The 23,221-nt window shown below is 43.5% G+C and overlaps 1 protein-coding gene across 2 annotated transcripts in view; it reads right to left on the reverse strand.

Moving 5' to 3' along the window:
- Positions 1 to 5,358, reverse strand: part of LOC139763899 (uncharacterized) — a 350,136-nt gene extending 344,778 nt beyond the window's left edge. For both annotated transcript variants that reach the window (XM_071690313.1, XM_071690316.1), the window contains exons 1-2: positions 5,277 to 5,358; positions 4,021 to 4,110 (exon numbers count right to left, since the gene is read on the reverse strand). In XM_071690313.1, coding sequence (XP_071546414.1) covers positions 4,021 to 4,062 — 42 coding nt within the window. In that variant the 5' untranslated portion in view covers positions 4,063 to 4,110; positions 5,277 to 5,358. The remainder of the gene's footprint in view (positions 1 to 4,020; positions 4,111 to 5,276) is intronic.
- Between the last annotated feature and the right edge of the window lie 17,863 nt (positions 5,359 to 23,221).

The following is a 23,221-nucleotide window of genomic DNA, read 5'->3' on the forward strand; positions in this document are numbered from 1 at the left end:
GGTTATCCCATCATCCCACGGCTATAACCTGTAATCTTAAGACAATCCTATTATCCCTTGGCTATCCTACCATCCTGTGGTTGTCCTACTATCCAATGCTTATCCTGCCATCGCATGACGTATCCTACCATCCCGCTGTTATCCTACCATACTATGGTCGTCCTGCCATCCTATGGCGCTCCTAGCATGACGAAACGTTCGAGGTAAGGTATCCTGCAGCCCTTGTACCGTAAACAGGATGTCCCTTCTTATCAGGGTACTTTATGACGTCATTCTCTCTCTCTCTCTCTCTCTCTCTCTCTCTCTCTCTCTCTCTCTCTCTCTCTCTCTCTCTCTCTCTCTCTCTCTCTCTCTCTCTATTTATCTATCTACATCTATATATATATATATATATATATATATATATATATATATATATATATATATATATATGTATATATATATATATATATATATATATATATATATATATATATATATATATATATATATATATACATATATATATATATATATATATAATTATATATATAAATATATAATATGTGTGTGTTTGTGTATATGAGGGAAGCGAGGAAGAAAGGAGAGAGAGAGAGAGAGAGAGAGAGAGAGAGAGAGAGAGAGAGAGAGAGAGAGAGAGAGAGAGAGAGACAGACAGACAGACAGACAGACAGAAAGAGACTCAGAACCCGTCTTCCTGAAGCACCATTGCCAGGAACACAGTAAAATTACAAACATCTCCATATCAGCCATCCACGTATGGAAGCCACACTGATACTCCCTCGAGCCAACAGCATCCACATCAGATATCTGTACACCACACTGCAGTACTTCTGCATGTAAACAAACAGTTCAGATCCAACCCTTCAACTGTGAAATGACACTTGTGTTTCCACCGGTTGTAGAATATATCGCGTCGACAATCAAAGACTCTTAACCTGTGGTTGTAATTTGAAACTGATTTTCCTATTATCGTCCATTCGACCACTTTTATGTCCTATATAACCTATTCCAATGTGCTGTGCAGATAGAAGAACTTGTCTGGTTCTATGATTCCTGTGTACCGAAGGTTTGCAACCTCTCCGAGCTTGATTTACATCAACGAGAGGATTTGATGCAATGTAAACATGATGCCGCAATGTAAAATTCAATGTAAATAGAAAACTGCGATGTATATAGAAAATCTCAGTGTTAACATGGAGCTGCAGTGTAAATAGGAAAGTGCTCTGTAGAAAGTAAACTGCAGTGTAAATAGTAAACTGCGCTGTGAACAGGAAACCACCATAAACAGAAAACTGCACTGTAAAGAGAAGGTTGGATTGTACATAGGAAACAACACTGTAAACAGCAGACCGCATTTGTGAATAGGTAAGAAGTATAATAAATCTCAAGCGTACCCAACCTTGGAAGCCGGGGAACCACGCATTACGTTTTTTATGAAAACAGACCCTCTTGGTACCCTGCACCATACCGTACCATACAGGGGCACCATAAGAAACAACGTACCCTGCAACACGGCCAGTAGCGTCGCTTGCACCAGCCAGGGGCAGGATCCTCATGCAGCCCAGAACACGTCCAGCACAACACTTGATATCCTTCAGGGTACATTTGTAAGATGATCATAACATATGTCATCTTGTTTCATGTGCCCAGTTTCAATCTGTTCCCCCTGGAGGAGGCATGATGACCACGGGCGTCTGACCTCCTTGAACACGAACAGTACGACCTTTGTAGTCCAAGGTACGACCTCTGACCACGATGGTGTAATAAGCCTTGAGGACGATGGCACGACCTTCGAAGACAAATGGTACGACCTTTGAAACACCATGATGCGACCTTTGAGTACGATGGTGCGACCCCTGAGCACGACTGCACCACCTTTGAACATTGTGCTACGACCTTTGAGCACCATGGGACGACTCTTAAGCACGAAGAGACCACCCTTGAGTATGATGGCAATAAGCGATTCAATGAACATGGGAGGTGGTGACTCGGGTTCAGGGGGCGCAGCGTTCGTCGAGGTTGACCTAAGGGAAGGTTGACCAAAGCCATCGTCAGCTGGATGTTACGAGAGGAGGCAGGAGCTGATGCTTGGCCTTGGGGAGGCAGTTGTCTCCTCCTGCTACAGGCTAATACGGATGCAACCTTCAAACCCCCTTCCCCCCTACACCCCAGGCCTTCCTCCATCCCGCTCCCCTTCAACTACCTTCTTCCAGACAGCCGATGAAAAAGTCTTTTTTTCACCAGGACCCACGTCCGGGTAAGGCACAGAACAGCCACCCCGTCTTGCTAATACGACTGGCGAATATGTATGTTTCTCTCTGTGGAGAGGAGGATTTGTTTCTATCTGTGGCTCATGCCTTCAGAGAGAGAGAGAGAGAGAGAGAGAGAGAGAGAGAGAGAGAGAGAGAGAGAGAGAGTCACCCTAGAGAAAGTGCTTCCGACGGACACCAGTGCCAATATGTCAGATGGTGTCAAGCCGCGCGGACAGTGTCACGGCTGACAACAGGTGTGACACCGGTGTCAGAAGTTGTTGTGTCACCACCACCACCACCACAACAACGGTGTCATGGTGAACCACTACGCCTACTATGAATTACGACACCTCAGAGGCAAGCTAGTGGCAAGCCACGCGTTACTGAAGGTCGCCGGCCCCGTCCGACTGCCTCTGGTCGCTCGACCGTACTGCAGGAGGTTCCGTGTGATCCTTGTTGTTCCTAAGGCAATCTGCTGCGTCCTGCTCAGTCCCGAAGGATCCGGCTGGCGACGGTACGATTCCCAGAACACGACGGTACGATACCCAGAACACGACGGTACGACCTATGGGGCACGACGGTACGACCCAGGGAGCACGACGGTACGATTCCCAGAACACGACGGTACGATCCCCAGAACATGACGGTACGACCTACGGAGCACGACGGCACGTCCCACGGAGCACGACGGTACGACCCCTGAGTACAAAGGTATGCTAAGATTCCTTCAATGAGTATTTCTCACTAGGTTCATTATGTCCCGCACGTTGTTAGTACGTACACAGATATAGATATATGAGAGTGACTGACTCATATACTTATAGGAAAACTAATATACATCATAATAGTATATATAACGAACACTCGATACTTATGTACTTTTTACATATATATATATATATATATATATATATATATATATATATATATATATATATATATATATATATATATATATATATATATATACAGCATAGAGAAACGAGGATACATTTTGTCCTGATTACAGACGTCTTTACTGAACTATCCTCCATAACCTTGATACAGCCACGTATACGAGCGACGCAATACACAGAAAAAAAAAATAAAACCTATATGCTAAATCCGGCGAGTCATTTACCGTTCTTGTAAGCAAACCCGAGCACAGGAAATGACGTCATTCCGTGTACAGGAAACTAATCTCCCCCCCTCCCTCCCCCCAATCTACTTACGCACACAGCGTCTTCAGTACACAAATAAGGACAAAAAAAAAAGATATGCATGACGTAATGTTATCTGGCTATCTTTGTGTAGCAGGAGCGGCTCCGGCTGTGTCTGCTGTGTTGTGCAGAGGAATATATATATATATATATATATATATATATATATATATATATATATATATATATATATATATATATATATATATATGAATATATGAGGTACGGAGGGAGTTACTGGCTTATGGGGGGAACTACACAATGAGTTACGGGAGAAATTACTCACCAAGTTACGAGAGGAACTAAGCATTGAGTCACGGTATGAGTTACTGGGTTACGGGAGGAACGAGACAATGAGTTCCGGGACGAGTCACTCACTGAGTTACGGGAGTAAGTGTTTAGCTGTTATCATCATGACGTGTCTCCCCTCACCCGGTGTGGCCTGTAGAACACCAAAACCAAACAAAAAATCCCCACACTGGCATATTAGTTGTGGGGTGGCTGTAGTCACATTAACTGCCAGGGTCGTTAAGGGTCAGGACAGGGGTCAAGTGGTGACGACCTACCTTAGCAGATGACAGGAGACTTCTCAACAACTGCCTCTCCATCGCCAATGGTGAATCCTCTTCAATCCGTCTTATCCTTTTCTCTCTCTCCTGCAAACCACGAGTCGCTAGTTAACCCATCACTAGTAGTAACTTACTAGCTACTCTTCCACTAGTAATAAGTTCCTAGTATAAACACAAAACTAGTAATAACTAGATAACTCTGACCTAGTAATAACTTGATAAATCTGCACCTACTGTAACCATCACTACTGATTAGTTATACCAGCGCTAACAATCACTAGTTCTTCCAACACTACTTCAGCACTCATGTGTGTGTGTGTGTGTGTGTTGTGTGTGTGTGTGTCAATGGACGCCGCTAACGTGTACACAAAATTTTCATGGCTGCTTTTCCTACACGTGAGGGAGGGAGGTGTTCACGAGTGTGACACAGGGGAACAGTGAACAGTGGCTCTCTCTCTCACTACGATGACTACTTCAGAAAACACACACACACACACACACACACACACACACACACACACACACACACACACAGGAGGGCAGACTACACGTGAGAACGTATAATGTATACAGGTGAACGTGAGGTCTGGTTGTCCGTCAGATGGTTAGGTTAGGTTAGGTTATACAGTCATTCTTTGAAGAAGAAAAAAGAAGAACGAGACATGGGATAGATAAGGTTAGGATAGAAGAGTAAGAAGGTGCTCTCTCTCTCTCTCTCTCTCTCTCTCTCTCTCTCTCTCTCTCTCTCTCTCTAGCCACCACTCTCCCCGACAACATCCGCCAGAGAGGAAAAGAACGCGAGACAAAACTTATATTGCTGAATTAGAGAGAGAGAGAGAGAGAGAGAGAGAGAGAGAGAGAGAGAGAGAGAGAGAGAGAGAGAGAGAGAGAGAGAGAAACCTCCACACAGGAGATAAACCTTCCTTTATCTTTACTTTATCAGTGTTCGAATCGGTGACCTCATGTCTCCCCAACTTGTCCGAACGTAATCCACGTTCTCCTTACCGATGAGAACGTCACCACACACACACACACACACACACACACACACACACACACACACAGTTCCCCAGCTTTATTTACATCACATCAGATATGTCTTCAGTCACGTGTCATTGAGGGTAAGTGTAAACATTTCAACCCTGATCAATATTCCTTAACTCCTCCACCATCTCTTATCTTCAGTGCTCACTATTCAAGTACACAGGTCCGTCTCGTTGGTACAGAATGTGTTCTCTTAAAGGATACTTTACTTTTTAAACGTAATTCGTTCTTCAAGTTCTTCCTAAATGACGGAATTACCACACCGCTCTTCTTCACAGCCACAAGGAGACTAAGACGAGCATTACTCCACCAGCTATATGTAGCGGTGTTATCAGCCGGACCTCTTCATTACAAACTATCAGTAAACACGTTACACATGTACAGATACACCGCCCAACGTCAGGTGACACAGGGTGAGGCTGGGTCCTGTCACACGTGTCTCGTGAGGCGTCTATAGTGGGTCATCTGCGCCAGAGAAAAGGGGTCTCAGTGCTGTATTTTAGGTGGACGGGCTTCAGAGCCCATTGTTTACTTTGGTTCTGACTGTAATTCTTCCCCCCCATCTCTCTCTCTCTCTCTCTCTCTCTCTCTCTCTCTCTCTCTCTCTCTCTCTCTCTCTCTCTCTCTCTCTCTCTCTCTCTCGAGATAAGAAGTCAAGTTATCATGACACTCACTTGATCCAGACGACGATGCCATGCTCTACCCGCCTCTGAGCCTGTCAGTAGTACGAGCCAGTCTTAGAGATCGACGGAGCAACGTTTGAGCACGAACGGTACAACACCTTCGGTACGGCGGAACGATCCTCGAGTATGAGGGCTTGACCTTTGACCTGATGACGACACCCTCACGATCATGTCGTAGGCCAAGGGTGGGACCGTCGTGTTCAAGGGTCGTATACAGTTTCGTGGTAAGAGATCGTACCAACGCGCTGGAAGGGAGTGAATACGTGTCTCGGCGACGGAACAAACAAACGTTTTAAGAGACAACCAACTCTGTATGCGCACCAGAACGTTTCACTTCCTGTAACCCATTTCTCCCTGCGACTCAACCATGGTTCTGGATCAGACACGAAAATAAAAGCAAAATTTGCATGCGCACCGAAACGTTTCATTCCCTCGAACCTATTTCTTTCGGTAATTCATGCATGGTTCTGGGTAAGAAACGAAAATAAATGGCAAAATTTGTTGATAAGAAAGTCCTCAAGCCTTGATATCATTTACCTAGAAGGTGTAGAAAAAAAACTCACGAGTTCTGATCTAAGAGAGGCGAAAGACACGTGTGATCCGCTCAGTGAACACTGGACAGGAAGGGATTCTTATGACAACATTACACGCCAGCGAACCTCTGAAGCGAACCAGTCAGTGCTCGGAGCACATGAACAAGACGCTCGATATAAGAAAATTAACCACTACAAGATTTCTCGCGTGAGATCAGAATGCCTATCTAAATCAAGACGTAAGGTAAGATGGGTTTATCTACCCTGACTCTCGCAGACCAACTCACTTGAAACAGACCACCAAAGTCACTCATCCTTCCTCCACATCTCACCACAAACATCGTCCGAGGATCATTCACATTATCTTGCCTAAACTTGCGGGAGTGATGCTCATCTCGCACTGTGGGATCCAGGCAACCTAAGCGTTCCATCCCACTGCGTTCACACACACACACACACACACGTTAAGACAAACGCTGCCGATGGAATCAGTGGCGCCGTCTGCGTGGTTGGGACTACTGTTTGGGATATCCCGGAGCCAGGACAAGGCACTCAAGCGGACACACACACACATGAGACTCACGCTGCGATAACCACTCCTGAACAACACACCCATTCCCTTGTGCCATGAGCCACGGGTGTTGGGGGTGGGGTGGGGTGGGGGGGATCATGCAGAGCTCAAGGGCCGTACCGTCGTACCTAAGGGTCGTAACGTCGTGCTCAAAAGGGCTAAAGGGTTCTGACACCGGTGTTCTGCCCTCACATATGGAAACCTTCCAGCGACATCCTTATTAACAACCCCCTAACGAGTTGCACTAATTAGCGGCAATGAATAATGAATAGTTGGGACGCTACATCACACGGTTGGTAATTTTCTTTTTCTCTCTGTTGTACCCCGTGTTATGCTTTCTGGAGTGTTTATTTTGATAATCAGATATGAGTAGACAGAAAGAGAGAGAGAGAGAGAGAGAGAGAGAGAGAGAGAGAGAGAGAGAGAGAGAGAGAGAGAGAGAGAGAGAGAGAGAGAGAGTAGCTTCACAGCCACTGGTTTGTACCTTACAGTCAGTCCCCAGGAACTAGCTGACTTGTCCCTACCCAGTCTAGCCTGTTTCCTGGTGTGCGGGAGCGACCCTCGCCGGTGAAAGTTCAGGACGCTGGCCACACTCACCTGTCCACATTCACCAGGTCACACTCACCTGGGTATACTCACCTAGCTACTCTCACCTGGCCACACTCAACTGTCCACATTCACCAGGTCACACTCACCTGGGTATACTCACCTAGCTACTCTCACCTGGCCACACTCACCTGTCATCTGTATCTGATGGACTTCCTGTTTTATGCGACAAGACAGGCTAAGTTGCAAAGGTGTGACCTTTAATTCAGGGTCAGCATGACACCTTCAGGGCTGTGTAGAGGGAGGAAACATGTATGTGGTCTGAGGAAGTACTTTGAGCACTCGTGGCACTTTCTCATGGTACCATATACACACACTTACATACATACATGCAGCAAACATACACATGTACATACATACACACTCATGTACATAACAGGGACACAAACATAAAGTTACATGGTTGATTACACACACACACACACACACACACACACACACACACACTTCTATTCACGGAACAATCTAATCAAACTAATAATAACAGACCACAACATTAAGTAACGTTCCCATATGGACTAAACATATCAATACACCTCAAGGCTTGTGCAACGCGAACCCCCTCGACGCCAATCACCACCTCCACTTCCCCTCCCCATCCCCCCACCTGGCCTATCCAGTCAGCGGCCATCTTTACCGTGTTCGGACCCCCACGTCAGCGGTACCACGTGGCCTGCAGCGGTGACACTCTGCAGCTGCGCAACCCGGAGCCTGATTGGTTCCTTACGCCCAATTTATACGCTGGTGCGCCGCGCTCTGGGTTTATTAGCGAGGCCAGCACCGCCGCCAGTCTGGTTCTGCGCATGTAAACATGACGATCGTCGTCGCTAGGAAAACGTGGGTAATGACTCACCTGTGTGTGTGTGTGTGTGTGTGTGTGTGTGTGTGAAAAACATACTGACCTTTTCCCATAATTCATTAAAAAACCAACTTGAATAATTACCTCAATTACTTTCCAGAGAAAGATGATATTCCACATATGAAGTGCAAGTATATATATATATATATATATATATATATATATATATATATATATATATATATATATATATATATCAGATTATCCTGTAGTCAGATGTCCGGTCTTAACCGGATGTATTCAACGACCAGACGAGAGCCAGGCAGTTTAGATATCCGGCCTAATTATACCAGGATGTCGACCCCTTCCCCCCCCCCCCCCCCACACACACACACGTCCCTACAGGTCCCATGTAAGGGCGCACAGGGGTGGGTAAGGTGTTCCTTATGGCTGAGGGGAAAGGGCAGAGCAAGATGGGTGAGGCAGACTGACGTAGAGAGAGAGAGAGAGAAGGGGGGGTGAGGTAGACTCGGAAGAGAAGGTAGAGATGAGGTTGAGGAAGACGAAGGCAGGTAGAGAAGGGAGGCGTTTGGGTGCGGCAGTTTAAGATTAGCGAAAGACGCATCAAGAGATCAATGTCACGTGGAGGGAAGTGCCAGGTGGAGGAAGGTGCCACGTGGAGGATGAAGGTGCCACGTGGAGGAAAGTATCAGGTGGAGGAAGAAGCCAGGTCGAGGAAGGTGCCACGTGGAGGAAAGTATCAGGTGGAGGAAGGTGCCACGTGGAGGAAAGTATCAGGTGGAGGAAGAAGCCAGGTCGAGGAAGGTGCCACGTGGAGGAAAGTATCAGGTGGAGGAAGGTGCCACGTGGAGGAAAGTGCCACGTGGAGAGAAGTGTTCAACTAGTAGTGCGGGGCAGGAGTTGTGGTGTGCGGTCAGTTAGCCAGGTAGAGGTCATCCTCGAAGCTTCGAGTCTTTCCCTGAGCGATGATCGCCTCAGACACCTCGCCCTCCAAGTGGTTCTTTTCTTCCTCCCCCACTTTATCTCCCCGCCAGTGGGAAGTATTTATCCAGTGGGCTCTGCCTTTGTTTGTTTGTTGTCCAGTGTTTGTTGTTTCTGTGATAAGTGAACCAGTTTGTTAAGTGATGGTTGGGCTGATGTCCTGGGTTATGGGAACGCTGCTGATATTGTCTACGTGATTACTGAAGATGTTTGTGTACATACATCTTATGGAGAGAGAGAGAGAGAGAGAGAGAGAGAGAGAGAGAGAGAGAGAGAGAGAGAGAGAGAGAGAGAGAGAGAGAGAGAGAGAGAGATGGGGAGGTTATGGTCGACCAACAATAATATAAGGAAGCCTTGCAAACGACTATCTCCTTTAAATCCTCTTACTTTAAAAGTGAAGAATGTAGTATTTTGCCTCTACCCACCCTTGAGTCTTGAGGGTGATAAATCCAGGGGTACTCATAGGTACCAGAATCTCTTGAAAACCAGATTATAACATCGCCTTTATTTCACCGTATGTCTTCCTGAAGCAGCGAATGCCAGTTAAGTTTCAGTCTAACGTACCGTCATGCTTAAGAATCGCACCGTCATGCCCAGGAGTCGTACCGTCGCCCACAAGAATCGTATTGTCGTGCTTCAGTATCGTACCGTACCATACCGTACCGTGCTTAAGAAGTCGCTTCATCGTCCTCAAAGATCGTACCATCTTGATCGAGGATCGTACCGTCGTCCTCCAGGGTAGGGAGTGAAGGAAGGGGGTGGTTAACACACGTCCAGCTGTGACCAGAGTCAGGGGAGAAGGGGACCTCCTTCTCGCCCTTAATTCCCAGGTCCTTATCTATTCATGGATCGGGTGAGGCACGCTGACAGATGGCCTGTTTTTCACCCATGTTAATGTTGTGTTTCCAAGGGACGGTCGTAGGATCCGCTGATCTCCGTCGCACTGAGAGGAATCCGATTCTCTTTAGCAGTCGATCGTGTTAGCTGACCGATATCTCAAACACGTCCGTATACACTCACTCTCTCCTTTTTCTCTGTTCGTCCCATAATGAACGTGTATACATCATTCTCTTCCACGTCTTAAACAAATCAATTCTCAATGATAGAGCCACGCCAGTGGTGACTCACTCGCGACATAACCTTTTTGAAGTGAAGCCCAGTAATATATATATATATATATATATATATATCTATATATATATATATATATATATATATATATATATATATATATATATATATATATATATATATATATATATATATATATATATATGCAATCATGTTTCCAGTGAAGGTAACTCCTCAGATAACACTAATCATTGGTATCACTCACCCTCTTAATCTATCAAGCGTTCCAATTATCTCCCACCAAATTATAAGACTCTGCCGTTATCAGCTGCTATCGCGAGTGTCGGCATCTCTCGTCCTGTTATCTTAGCTCCCTCGGTCTAATCTTACAGCTCCAAATATTACTATTGGATGAATAATATGCAAGACTATACACGACCTTTACCTGTGATATGTTTCACTTCTTATCAAACTTCTTGTGACGGAGTTCCGGCAATATATATATATATATATATATATATATATATATATATATATATATATATATATATATATATATATATATATATATATATATATATATATATATATATATATATATATATATATAACCCTTGTCTTTGAAATAATGTTTAGTTTCAATATCATATGACAAATATCTGAGTGTGTGTCAGAGGGACACAAGAACCAATGAACAAACAGGTACACAACAGATGAAGGTCCCTGTCTTAACTCTTGAATTATCCGTTAATAAATCATTAATTAAATTCTAGTAGGAATTTCATTACATAAGACTCGTACAGGCTTCTACCTTATATTTCACTTACATTTAAGTTAAAGTCTACTTTAGTTTCTGCAATGCTTCCAGGTTTTGTAACTAAGTTATATATTTTTATTCTACTGATTAATGAAATTAGAATATTTCTGATGTAATCATCATATAATTTCTAACAAAATCCTATCATATCTTTAATATAATTCTGAAATAGTATCTAATATAATCCTTATCATATTTCTAATATAACTCTGGTTCACCTCTTGAAAGAGGTGTGGAATGGGCATGGACCCCCAGGGTCGAGCCTCGTGTTGGCATGACTGTCCCAATATTTCTTGTGTGATCATGCATTTGTCGCTACCCTCCCTCTCTTGGTTTATCTTATTTGCATATCTCCCACTTTCTCTTTATGCCTGTGCTACTTTCTCCCACTCCCTTGGTCTTTGTCTTCCTTCTTCCTCCTCCTCCTCTTCCAACTCCTGGTCCTCCGACTCCTGTTCTCCTGTTCTTGATTCTGGAGTCTCTTCCTCTTCTTTTGTCACATCCTTTACGTCCATATCGTTGAAATCATGATCATTTCTTATCTTCTTATCTCTCAGTCTCCATTCACTGACACTCCGAGAAGGGAATTTTCGAGTATTGTCTTGCCTGAATATCATATTTTCCCTGTTATAAATGTCATGTACCTGCTTGCATATAACATATCCAGCTTGCATATAACACATCCTAGTTTGTATATAACACATCCAGCTTGCATATAACACATCCCAGTTTGTATATAACACATCCAGCTTGCATATAACACATCAAAATTTGTATATTACACACCCGTACGTACACGTAACACATCCCTGGTCCAAATAACACATCCCTGCTTGCATGCAACACACACGTTCCTACATATAACACATCCCTCCTCGCAGACAACATACCCCTGCTTGCAGACGCTATACAACACACCCTTGTACGTCGTATATTCCTGCTTGCATACACTTAATCATACCATCTGCCTCGTTTCTGTAACAAATGGAACTGTCAGCAGTATTTACGTGTCTGGGTATCTGTGTCACCCCTGTATTGCCAGATGAGGCCATTCATCACGATCATGTGCGCAGAATCACATTTCCCATTAGCGAAATGTAATCCTAGACGCTGGCTATTCATACATATACGCAAGGACATCCGTCACTCACGCTTACATGAAAGGACTAATACATATATCACTCATGCAAATGTACACATAGATATACATCAGTCATACATATGTACCCACAGCGAAATCTGTTGTTTATGGGTACACACGTCTTACGGACGTAGATGAATACGTAACTACGTTGCGGGAATTTCTCAAGAGCCAGGATTCCAGACATTCACATCGCAAGACCGTACGTACAAGGAAAAAGTTTTAGTTCAAGATCTTTTATGTACGAAAACCTTATACAAAGTATGTAATACATGTGCTGCAGCGGTTAAGGTCTCTGCCAATAACGCACTGGATTGCCCGGGTTCGAATCCTAGGAGCGGCAGTCGGCCCACAGTCAATCCTAAACACTCATCCTTCAATCGGAACTGGGCGATGAATGGTTTAGGCTAAAGTGTGATTGTGTGAGCACATACAAGTAAAACGTGATACTTGTATACAAGATTAAGAGACGGGGCAACACCAGTGTAAAACTCCATAACACACAAAGTCATCACACAACACCAGAAAAAAGAAATGTCCTCAACAGCATTCCTTTTCTCCTAAAAGACAAAAACAAAGCATTTTTTCTTCTCTATCATCACTACATCTTCAGACGGGCTTGAGAACAAAAGACGCTGACCCCCTAACAGTACACAGACAGGTGACCAACGAGAGAGAGAGAGAGAGAGAGAGAGAGAGAGAGAGAGAGAGAGAGAGAGAGAGAGAGAGAGAGAGAGAGAGACTTCACACCTGTTGTGAATACTTGCATTACCTTCGTCCTCACAAGACTAACCAACAAGTCTTATCTTTGATGCACATGCAAGTCTCCGAGCTATTCTGACGAGGAGACATGCATCCGGATCACTCAAAGCTAAATATACATTTAGAATTTGTATTCTGTGCCAACGTATCGCCAGATGATTAAAGAAAGCATATATATATATATATATATATATATATATATATATATATATATATATATATATATATATATATATATATATATATATATATATATATATATATTGCAGTGTGTGAAAATATTAAGTTGTCTGGAATACTGCATCAGATCAGATATAAGAGACGTATAAAGCTATCAGTAAAGGAATGAAGAAAGCAAAACAAAATTCCTGTTACACTCAATAAAAACATAAAACCAGACATTTTGTTTAAGATGAATCCCAGTGTTACAACATGCACTTGAAATGCATGTGAATTATTTTCTGCTTTTAAACCTAAGAGTACGACAGTACGACCCTTGAGCACGACGGTACGACCCTTGAGAACGACAGTTCGACCCTTAAGCACGACGGTTCGACTCTTGAGCACGACGGTTCGACCCTTGAGCACGACGGTACGACCCCCTGGGAATGATGGCCTAGCCTCTGACCAGACACCACGACTCTTGCCATTTGACTCGACCCTTAAGGGACAAGTGAAAGGCCAGGCGATCGTACCTTAGGGTCGCACAGTCGTACTTTAGTGTCGTACTGTCGTACTTTAGTGTCGCACCGTCGTACTTTAGTGACGTAGCGTCGTACCTTAGGGTCGTACCTTCGTGCTCAGGGAAATCAATAATAGGAAACCTCTACTGATGATAAATACTCTTGATAGATAATATAGAGAACAATGGTGACATAAATGGGTTAAGAATCCCATGAATTCGATTGTTAATTTCGTCAGAGAACAAACAATAAAAAACTACACAAGTAACGTCAGAGAACCTTGACTACCATCCTTCTGCAGGCTGACATCACATCTAAGAATAAAAGAATTATATATATATATATATATATATATATATATATATATATATATATATATATATATATATATATATATACGTCAAGTACCCGTCTATTGACCAACCCCGAAACATATCATCTTTCTCAGGTTTCAAAATCATATTAAGACTGGTCATAAGATTTAGGAAAAAAGAGGCCCTTCCATGATTCATGTTTAGAGAGAGAGAGAGAGAGAGAGAGAGAGAGAGAGAGAGAGAGAGAGAGAGAGAGAGAGAGAGAGAGAGAGAGAGAGAGAGAGAGAGAGAGAGATTACGCAGTAGATTTCTAGAAATTCCTATCATGATTAGATTTCCTTTTTCCTGTGGACGTCTTCACTCCACCTCCCTCACTTGGACAGAAACGATCGTGGTGTCAAGAAGGCCCTGTTATCCACGTTATGTTCCTGGTATTCAGATATAACGTACACAAAAATATAACCCTATCTTATCCCCAACTGCATCCGCACCACTTGACTCTAACATGATGCATTGTCTGAATGATGACACATATATCACACAAGGAATCAAACATTTCAACATCGTGTTATTTGGCGCATATCTTGGTTATCAACGCTTCAAAATGGAATTTGGGTTCGACACTTGGCGCATTTCTTGGCTTCTGTATTCAGCTAACATTTAAAGAAATATAAAGTGGAATGATGATAAGATACACAGGAATACAAACGAATGATGATAAGATACACAGGAATACAAACGAATGATGATAAGATACACAGGAATACAAACGAATGATGATAAGATACACAGGAATACAAACGAATTCAAAAAGCATCAAGGTGTTAGGTCTTAACGTAGCTGTTTGTCACACTGAGAGTTACACAAACTCATGATTTATACAAATTATATTCATCTCTCGATACCAAACTTACCTCCATATCAAATCCAGCTATAAATAAATATACAACAACCCTGTTTGTCGAAATATATTTTTGTGTCTAATGAGTAGTAAACGTTCATTAGAAGTGTAAGCTTAATGGTTCTACAACCTGTAAGCTTTAGCGATAAAAACATGTGAATAATAAGCCTACCAACAACAGTTGAGAGACTCATTAGATGAATGTGACCCATGTTACTCATGGTCACAACACAGGTTGACACAGGGCTCCAACATGCCCATTCTGGTTATACTCTGGTCTTAACAACTGGTCCTAACAACATCTTCAGGGGTTACAATAACTTATTTATTTATGAGTGAACGGGTGTGGTCATGTGTACTGGGTGTGGCCACGTGTACTGGGTGTGGCCACGTGTACTGGGTGTGGCCACCTTTACTCGGTGTGGCTATGTGTATTGAGTGTGGCCCCTTTGCACTAGGTGTGGGCACGTGTACTGGGTTTGGCCATGTCTAGATGTGGACATGTGTACTAAGTCTGGCCATATGCACTGAGTGTGGACACGTGTGGGTGAGGACACTACACTACCACATTCCATGGAATCACTATGCTGACAAACTCTTGTCATGATTCTCATTCGTCGCTGATGTGTATCATGCCTGTGCTATACAAGGACAGTTCTTCATCGTTCACCAGGAAATGTTTGCGTAAAACGTTCCACGAATCATGGGAAACGTACGTGTAGCGCATGAACGCAACAACAAGCTAACCATCCGGTACACCTTGTACGTGTGTACTGCACATAAACGTACTGACGAAGGCAATGATAGAGACCACGTCGTCTTTCATGGCTGGTTCTCCCCTCCTCTCCCCCCCCCACCTTACATCACCATCCTGACCGACTGACTCACCACCACCATCACCATTGACACCATCGACGTCGGCAGCACCCGGGCACGGGTCGAGCACCCAGACCTGGGCTGACTGGTGACCCGACCTCCTCTCCGCCCCGTCAGCGTTTGCTCGGTGACCCTCACTCCCCCTCCAACAGACGTGAGTCATAGAGGAGGGAGGAGGAGGTCAAAGTTTAAAGACTGATAGATGCTTCTCTCTCTCTCTCTCTCTCTCTCTCTCTCTCTCTCTCTCTCTCTCTCTCTCTCTCTCTCTCTCTCTCTCTCTCTCTCTCTCTCTCTCTCGTCCAAGACTGAAAGCCTGGCCCCATGCAACAAGTCGTTCCTTTGTCACTCTCTCTCCGCGGCCATTGACTTTCTCCACCACCTGTGTTGTCATGGGCAACACACACACACACACACACACACACACACACACACACACACACACACGCAGCCCTCAACACCCTGAGACAAACTTTAATCATGATTTGCACCTTAATGTTGACGGGCTTTCAGAATACTGATGACAAAAAATGATGAGGAGCCTTTGGTGAAACGTGAATGATACACGCTGAAGAAAAACATGACATGATACCAAAGGGAAATAAGACAACACATGAGGAGGACACGGGGGACAGTAAGACAAAACACAACAACATGGAAGAAGAAACGAGAAATGAGGCTGACGACAAGACAAGTATCATCACTACACTTGGCAGAACACACTGCCACGAACAAGTCAAAAGGAAAATATGGTCGACGAAGGGAAGCGAACATATCAAACCTCTTCGGAGTGTCTGACCCTACTACCCAGCGGCAGAAAAAACCTGTTTTACACTAAATACATGATTCGGTATTTGTTATACAACGTTCCCCAGTGTTATTCATCTGACGAAAATAAATACAAAAATGACACGGTGGCAATTCTTTCAAGTAGGTGACTTTTATCACGTAAAATGATCGGAGTTATGCTAAATGGAACAGTATAGAAAAAAACTAATGAACATTCTTGATGATGATTAGTAAGAGACTCCAGAGATTTATATACAAGGGTAGAGTCTTTACAGGTATAATCACTCTTCATAAGTCTGGAAATTTGTGTTCAAAGTATAATAATAAAATCTTTATGAAAAGTTTGAGTAACCAAACTATTACAAGTATTTATGATGTCGAACCTCACGTGTTTCATGAATCAAAACTTTATCAAGGTTCATAATTAACCGAAGTATCACGACAACATTAACTTTACGGTTCACACACATCATTTCGAAGCAAATGCTTACGAAACTATGAACTGAAACATCGAAACTAAACACGAAGCATTTACTACTTAGCACCATCACATCAAGATAATACAAAAAAATCCGTGGAAAATCTTCATGAACCAAAAGATTCGGAACAGCGAGTGAAGCAGCGAGACGGGGGCTCGCCCCGCAGGATGACAACCCCGTCATAGAGACTCCAGAAGTGAAATTAAGCGAAGCCAAAATCCCTGGGAAGAAAAACTTGGTAGACATAAAATCAGGGATGATAAAGTTGGCGGATATGTTGTAAATCCTCGTGATAAGATCGGGTGAGCGGCCATCATCAGGAACATGGGGTAACTATACGGTAAAACACACCGTCCGGCAAGGAAATTATATGATACTAGTGTTGAGGGAGAGAAGGAAAAAGACACGAGAGAAAGAGGGAGAGAGGCTGAAGAGAGGAACCAAGCATGGAGATAAAGAGTGGGAGGAGAGAAGATACGAGAAGACAATGGAGTGAAGAGGAGAGGACAAGGGAGAACAGATTGGAACATCTTGGCCAACCTGCAACTTTCTTGGGCCAGAACAGGTTGCGGGTCTCGCATCTTGCTGATATTAATGGTTTACCCATTGCCTCTAGACATAATGGAGGTGTAATAAAGTCAAGGCGTGTACTGAAGCCCAGCAGACAGCGGCCAGGGCCAGAGCAACTCCTCCACTGAACAAGATGACACACACACACACACACACACACACACACACACACACACACACACACGTTGTACTGGAATCTGCCTGACTGGGGACCAGGCCAGAGTAGCTAACTCATGGTAATTCCAACCCAACCACACTTCCTGTCGTCATTCCTCCAAATGTACAGATAATAATGAGTCTCTCCCACCTGGTGGCTCCACAGATAGGAACCAGGTAAGGGTAGCTTCACTGATCAAGATAACAAGCCATCATACAACAATCGCAACTGATACTGTCAGTTTTATACCCTCATCTTAGTATTTGAACTGTCACAGTCACTTGCAGAATAGAATCAACAGAAGTGCACTATATGAGAAAAAGTAGAGGTCACACTTTCAAACTGTGAAGTACTTATACTTAACATAAGTGAATGAATACTTTATATAATTATATAATTAGTGATACTTTATATAATCAGTGATTTCGTAATTACCACATGACGAATAACGCTACATCAATCTTCCCCTACTTCAGTGATTACGTTATAAGGAAATGGTTCATAAGAATTCGTTTAAGGAGTGTAAAATTCGTATAAGGTGTATACAATTCATATAAGGTATATGAAATTCGTACAAGGTGTATAAAATTAATGATTACGTGTCGGGCTCTGACAGATGACCAGGGAGAGAGAGAGAGAGAGAGAGCGAAGGTCAGATGGGTATATGGTCTGTGTGGCCCCTTCCATCAAGAGGGAGGGAGGGAGAGGATGGGAAGGAGACGGGAGAGTGGGTAGAAAGACCCTTCCACCACCAAAGTCTGGTGCTTGTGTTTACATGGGTGGGCACGAGCTGTGGTCCAGCACACAATGTTCCCGTCACACCTTGATCAAAGGTTCTGATATAGTCCCTTCACCTTGATATATATATATATATATATATATATATATATATATATATATATATATATATATATATATATATATATATATATATATATATAATATATATACTTATAGATGTACACTATAGACCCTTTTGCAACATCATATTGTAAAAATGCCATATACAGCATTATCAAAGTACTGAACAACCTACGTACGTAAGTATGAATTTCCCATCCTCGTGACCCTGTTGATGGACCTTATATCTTAATGTCCACATGTCTGAATATCGACTGAAATTTCTGGCTTCGTTTCATTATGCTATGTAATTCTACATGATTAACGACCTTATCACCAACATTATCTGAGATTCTCATGTACTACAACTTCACCGTAGTGAGGTATAGCATTATCTAACTTCAAGTCCACACGGTTGACTTTCCTGCAGCCCAACCCTCCGTCACTTAATTCAAAAGTTGCACAACATTAACTGATAATTTCCCAAATGGTCTGCAAACAACAGTTTTAATGTAGACGTTCCTTTAGCAAACTCCCAAAGTCCAGATTTAATTATCTCTCAGTGGAATCACGTACAGCCCCAACACTCTCCTATTATATAGTCTGAACCCTTGCTATTAATGTCCCTCTTTCTCTTCTCTCAACTCACTTTAATCCTCGTTCATTTGTCTTAATTTTAGCTTTTATCATCACTGCTGGTTGCCAACACACAGGGAGAGATTTAATTCGTTTAAATGTTGTTAACTGGTAATTGGGTGGCGAGCATGCGTCCTTAAGCACCGTTTTTTCCTAACCCCTGGAGCACAACGGCACGACCCTTGGATTATGATGCTCTGACCTTTGACCTGACCCTTTGGGAAGCAAGTCTAAAGCCAGGTCGTCACGCCCTAAGATCGCACCGTCGTGCTCAAGGGTCGTAACGTCGTGTTCAAGGGGTCGTAACGTCGTGTTCAAGGGATCGTACCGTCGTGTTCAAGGGGTCGTACCGTCGTGTTCAAGGGTCGTAACGTCGTGTTCAAGGGGTCGTAACGTCGTGTTCAAGGGATCGTACCGTCGTGTTCAAGGGGTCGTACCGTCGTGTTCAGGGGGTCATATTGTCATGCTCAGGGTGTTTAAAGCGTGTGCTTGCTGTGCCAACATATCTTACGGCCCGATATCCTCATAATTACCATTACATTTAACACTGTGGCAAACACTTGTAACTTCCCAGAGTAAAACACTTCACGAAAAACAAGTTCCTGCCGTCCTTCGCAACGCTCACAGACATTTACAGCCTTCACTGCCCGGAAGTCACACACACACACACACACACACACACACACACACACACACACACACACACACATTGTACAGCTACAAAGATCTCTAATTGTATTTCTCCTAATTAAGAGCATTAACAAGACTCTAAGTACATGGCAAGTGTAGAAAAAAGATATATAAATTCTCATTAAAGGAGCGAGTAACACTAAGCTATTGTACGATGACTGGGTAATTAACACCTGTGCAAGAAGGAGCGTCAAGACTTAACAAATCCCGACTTGCAGCCCCGGATTTTCTTTGTACATTTAATAACAACGATGTTATAACACCGCACCACCGAGCATATATTTTCCTATCTGTATCCCTATCGATTTAACGAGTATTTCCATCAGCCTGAATCAGTACTAGGATTTATAAACGCTTCTCTTCTCACAGTTGTGTAGTTTGAGGCTGAGGGCCTTGGAAGCACCTGAAGTGGCTCAAAGGAAGTGTTGACACCTGTCTCAGTCATGTGTCCCACCCTTTGCTTGAATGTAAATTATACTCTCACGCTGCATGGCTATGCTGAGGCTCTGAAACAGAAAGTTGGCTCAACTCCTCTCTCTCTCTCTCTCTCTCTCTCTCTCTCTCTCTCTCTCTCTTGATTAACTTGATGGACTAGGAGCCAAGACTACTGAAAAATCTGGGGTGTGACATTCTGCAAAGGAGATCTCACACTACCCACGTCGTTCCTGAAGCCACAAGTCCATTTGAACTTCGGAGTGGTCTATCATGAAGTACTCAGCACCTACTTCCAAGGGAATCTAACGGAACAGTTCGTCTACGGTATTTCGAAGGAGGAAGAGGGGGGAGGGAGGGAATTTCAAGAGACTAGTTCGTCTGAAAACAGTTTCCTGGCTTGTCTGACAAGGACCCCCCAGCACACCTTCGAACTCCCGGCGATACACACGGAGTTCCTCTCTGCGTCTGCCGTTATTCTTGACGTCATGGATATTTCTGACTCTGTATTATGCTGGAGGTGTTCTGGTGCCAGGACCCGTCTGTGAGATCACGACGCACGCTTCCACAACACGATTCAGAACCTTAAGAACTTGATCCATCAAGAACATGAGTCGAAGAGAATGGGGGTATACCTCCTAACCTCGAGCATGCTTGCTGTCCAGTACTCGTGAACAAGACTCAGACTTAGTGAACAAAACTAGAAACTTTCGGTTGTCATTGTATGACTTAAAAACCTGAAGGGAAAACGACGAAACCTTAAAGAATAATAAAAAGGAGCCCCCCCCCCAAACTTCCTTTCAAAACCCCCACGAAGACTACACAAAACCACTCACAACCGGAGCAGTTGAAAACAAACTCATAAATCTTCAACTTCATCGTAAAACTCAAAAAGAAAAAAGTGAATCACTCAAAAGCTTCACAAGAGAACGGGGGAAAAACTTCACCACCGTGACTGGGGGAGAGGCTCTGCTGCTGCTGCTGCTGTGGCGAAATTGAAGTTACCGGGTTCTTGCGACACACGGGGAGTGGGAGGTGAAGCAACACCCGGGACTTGATGTACAGTAATGTTCGCTTCATTAGCTACCGTGTGTGCCTCTGACCGGACCTTGAAAACTCGTGAAAGCAGAAATCAAGTATTGTTATCTTTTTTTCCCCCTCCTCTCTCATACAAGTGAACTTTTCGGTCGCGAGGCAGCGAAGCGTATCGGAGACGCGTCCGAGATGCTCGAAACACTATCCAGAAGATCTCACGTCCAGTGGAGTGAAAAGCCTCGTCTATATTGATGGCATGTAAGCCAGACGTCCTCCAGTACAAGCAACAGACACCTCTTCTGCCTTAATGAACTGTTTCCATGACGGAGACCAACCCGTTTTTGCATTTCCTTGGATGTGAAGAGGAAATTTACCTTCTCTCTTGGGAAACTTGCCTCGAATGCTTCACCTTCAGCACCGCTACTGTTCATTCCGCGTCTCCTTGAGCCTTACCTCTCCAGGAGAGATAAGAACAAATCCCACTGCAAAAACTAGTGAGATGAGTTCGCGTATCAGGCGGGAATGTCACCAGTAACGATAATCATGACACTAATGATATGGCCTTCAATTAATTCTGCTTGATGATCAGATGATCAAAAAACAAAAAATAGTTGAATTACAATCATATACTACTATCCTTAAAGTATAAACTAAGCTATAATCACTTCACAACTATCTATAACTTTAAACATTAATACAACAACAATGACTTCTGTAACTGCTGTAACTCCAAGACCTCCCACAACAATACAACATAATAACATAAGAAGTGAGGACACTGCACGAGGCCTATTGGCCCATGTTACAACACAACAATTCCTACGACTTCTTCAACACTACAACTCCTATAAATTCTACCACCACTACAGACCATCACCACAAACTGGCGAACTCTCTCTTCTTCACTATCAGATTCAGCCGCTGTGCCACACAGTTCTCCCACCCTCCCACACGATGTGGTCAATGTAAACCCATTTACAATTATCCATCGCCAACGTTACATGGACACAGTTTACAATTATCCATCCCAGCAGGAGATACGAACCTATTTAGCAAAATGGTCCAACCCAACGTTTGGTGTATATAGATTTCCAGTTATCCAATGCCATACGTTGTGTTAACCAATCTACAAATATCCATCCCCAACATCAGTTGTAAACCTATTTACAGTAACCCATCCCTATTTACAATCAGGCACTACAACGTCTGACGTAAACCGAGTCTTAAGTATTCATCCTTAACGTTAGATATCAACCCATTTACAAATCTCCATCCCAACATAAATGAAATTTACAACTCATGTAAAAAGGTTTACAGAAATTTACATTCACGTGAGCCCTCTCTGATGATGATGGTGAGGCCTGGCTTTCTCTGTAGTTTGAGAGGTCAAAAAAACAAAAAAACAGTGATGAAAGTGAAGCTGCATCGGTCTGGGTCACTGTCGTCACTTTCGCTATTGGGGTTACGGAGCGAGACGGATGAGTTACGAGAGTGACGGGGCGTCTGTTGGAGGTGAGTTACGGACGAGTGACGCACTGGGCTGTACTGAGAGAGCCACGTAATAGGTTCAAATGGGTAATGAGATGCTGATGGGCGATAAGCGTTGATGAATAATAATAATAAATCGTGAAAAAAAAATTGGGGTGTCAAGGGCAAATAAGAGAGGTAATGTGTTGATGAGTAGGGTGAAGACGTGAGTCTTAATGAGCGAGTAAAAGGGTCGCTGTGGATAGGGATGGATGAGCGAATAGTTGAGATCGATCGGTGGGT

Source organism: Panulirus ornatus, chromosome 48 (genome assembly GCF_036320965.1).
Source record: "Panulirus ornatus isolate Po-2019 chromosome 48, ASM3632096v1, whole genome shotgun sequence".
Lineage (NCBI taxonomy): Eukaryota > Metazoa > Arthropoda > Malacostraca > Decapoda > Palinuridae > Panulirus > Panulirus ornatus.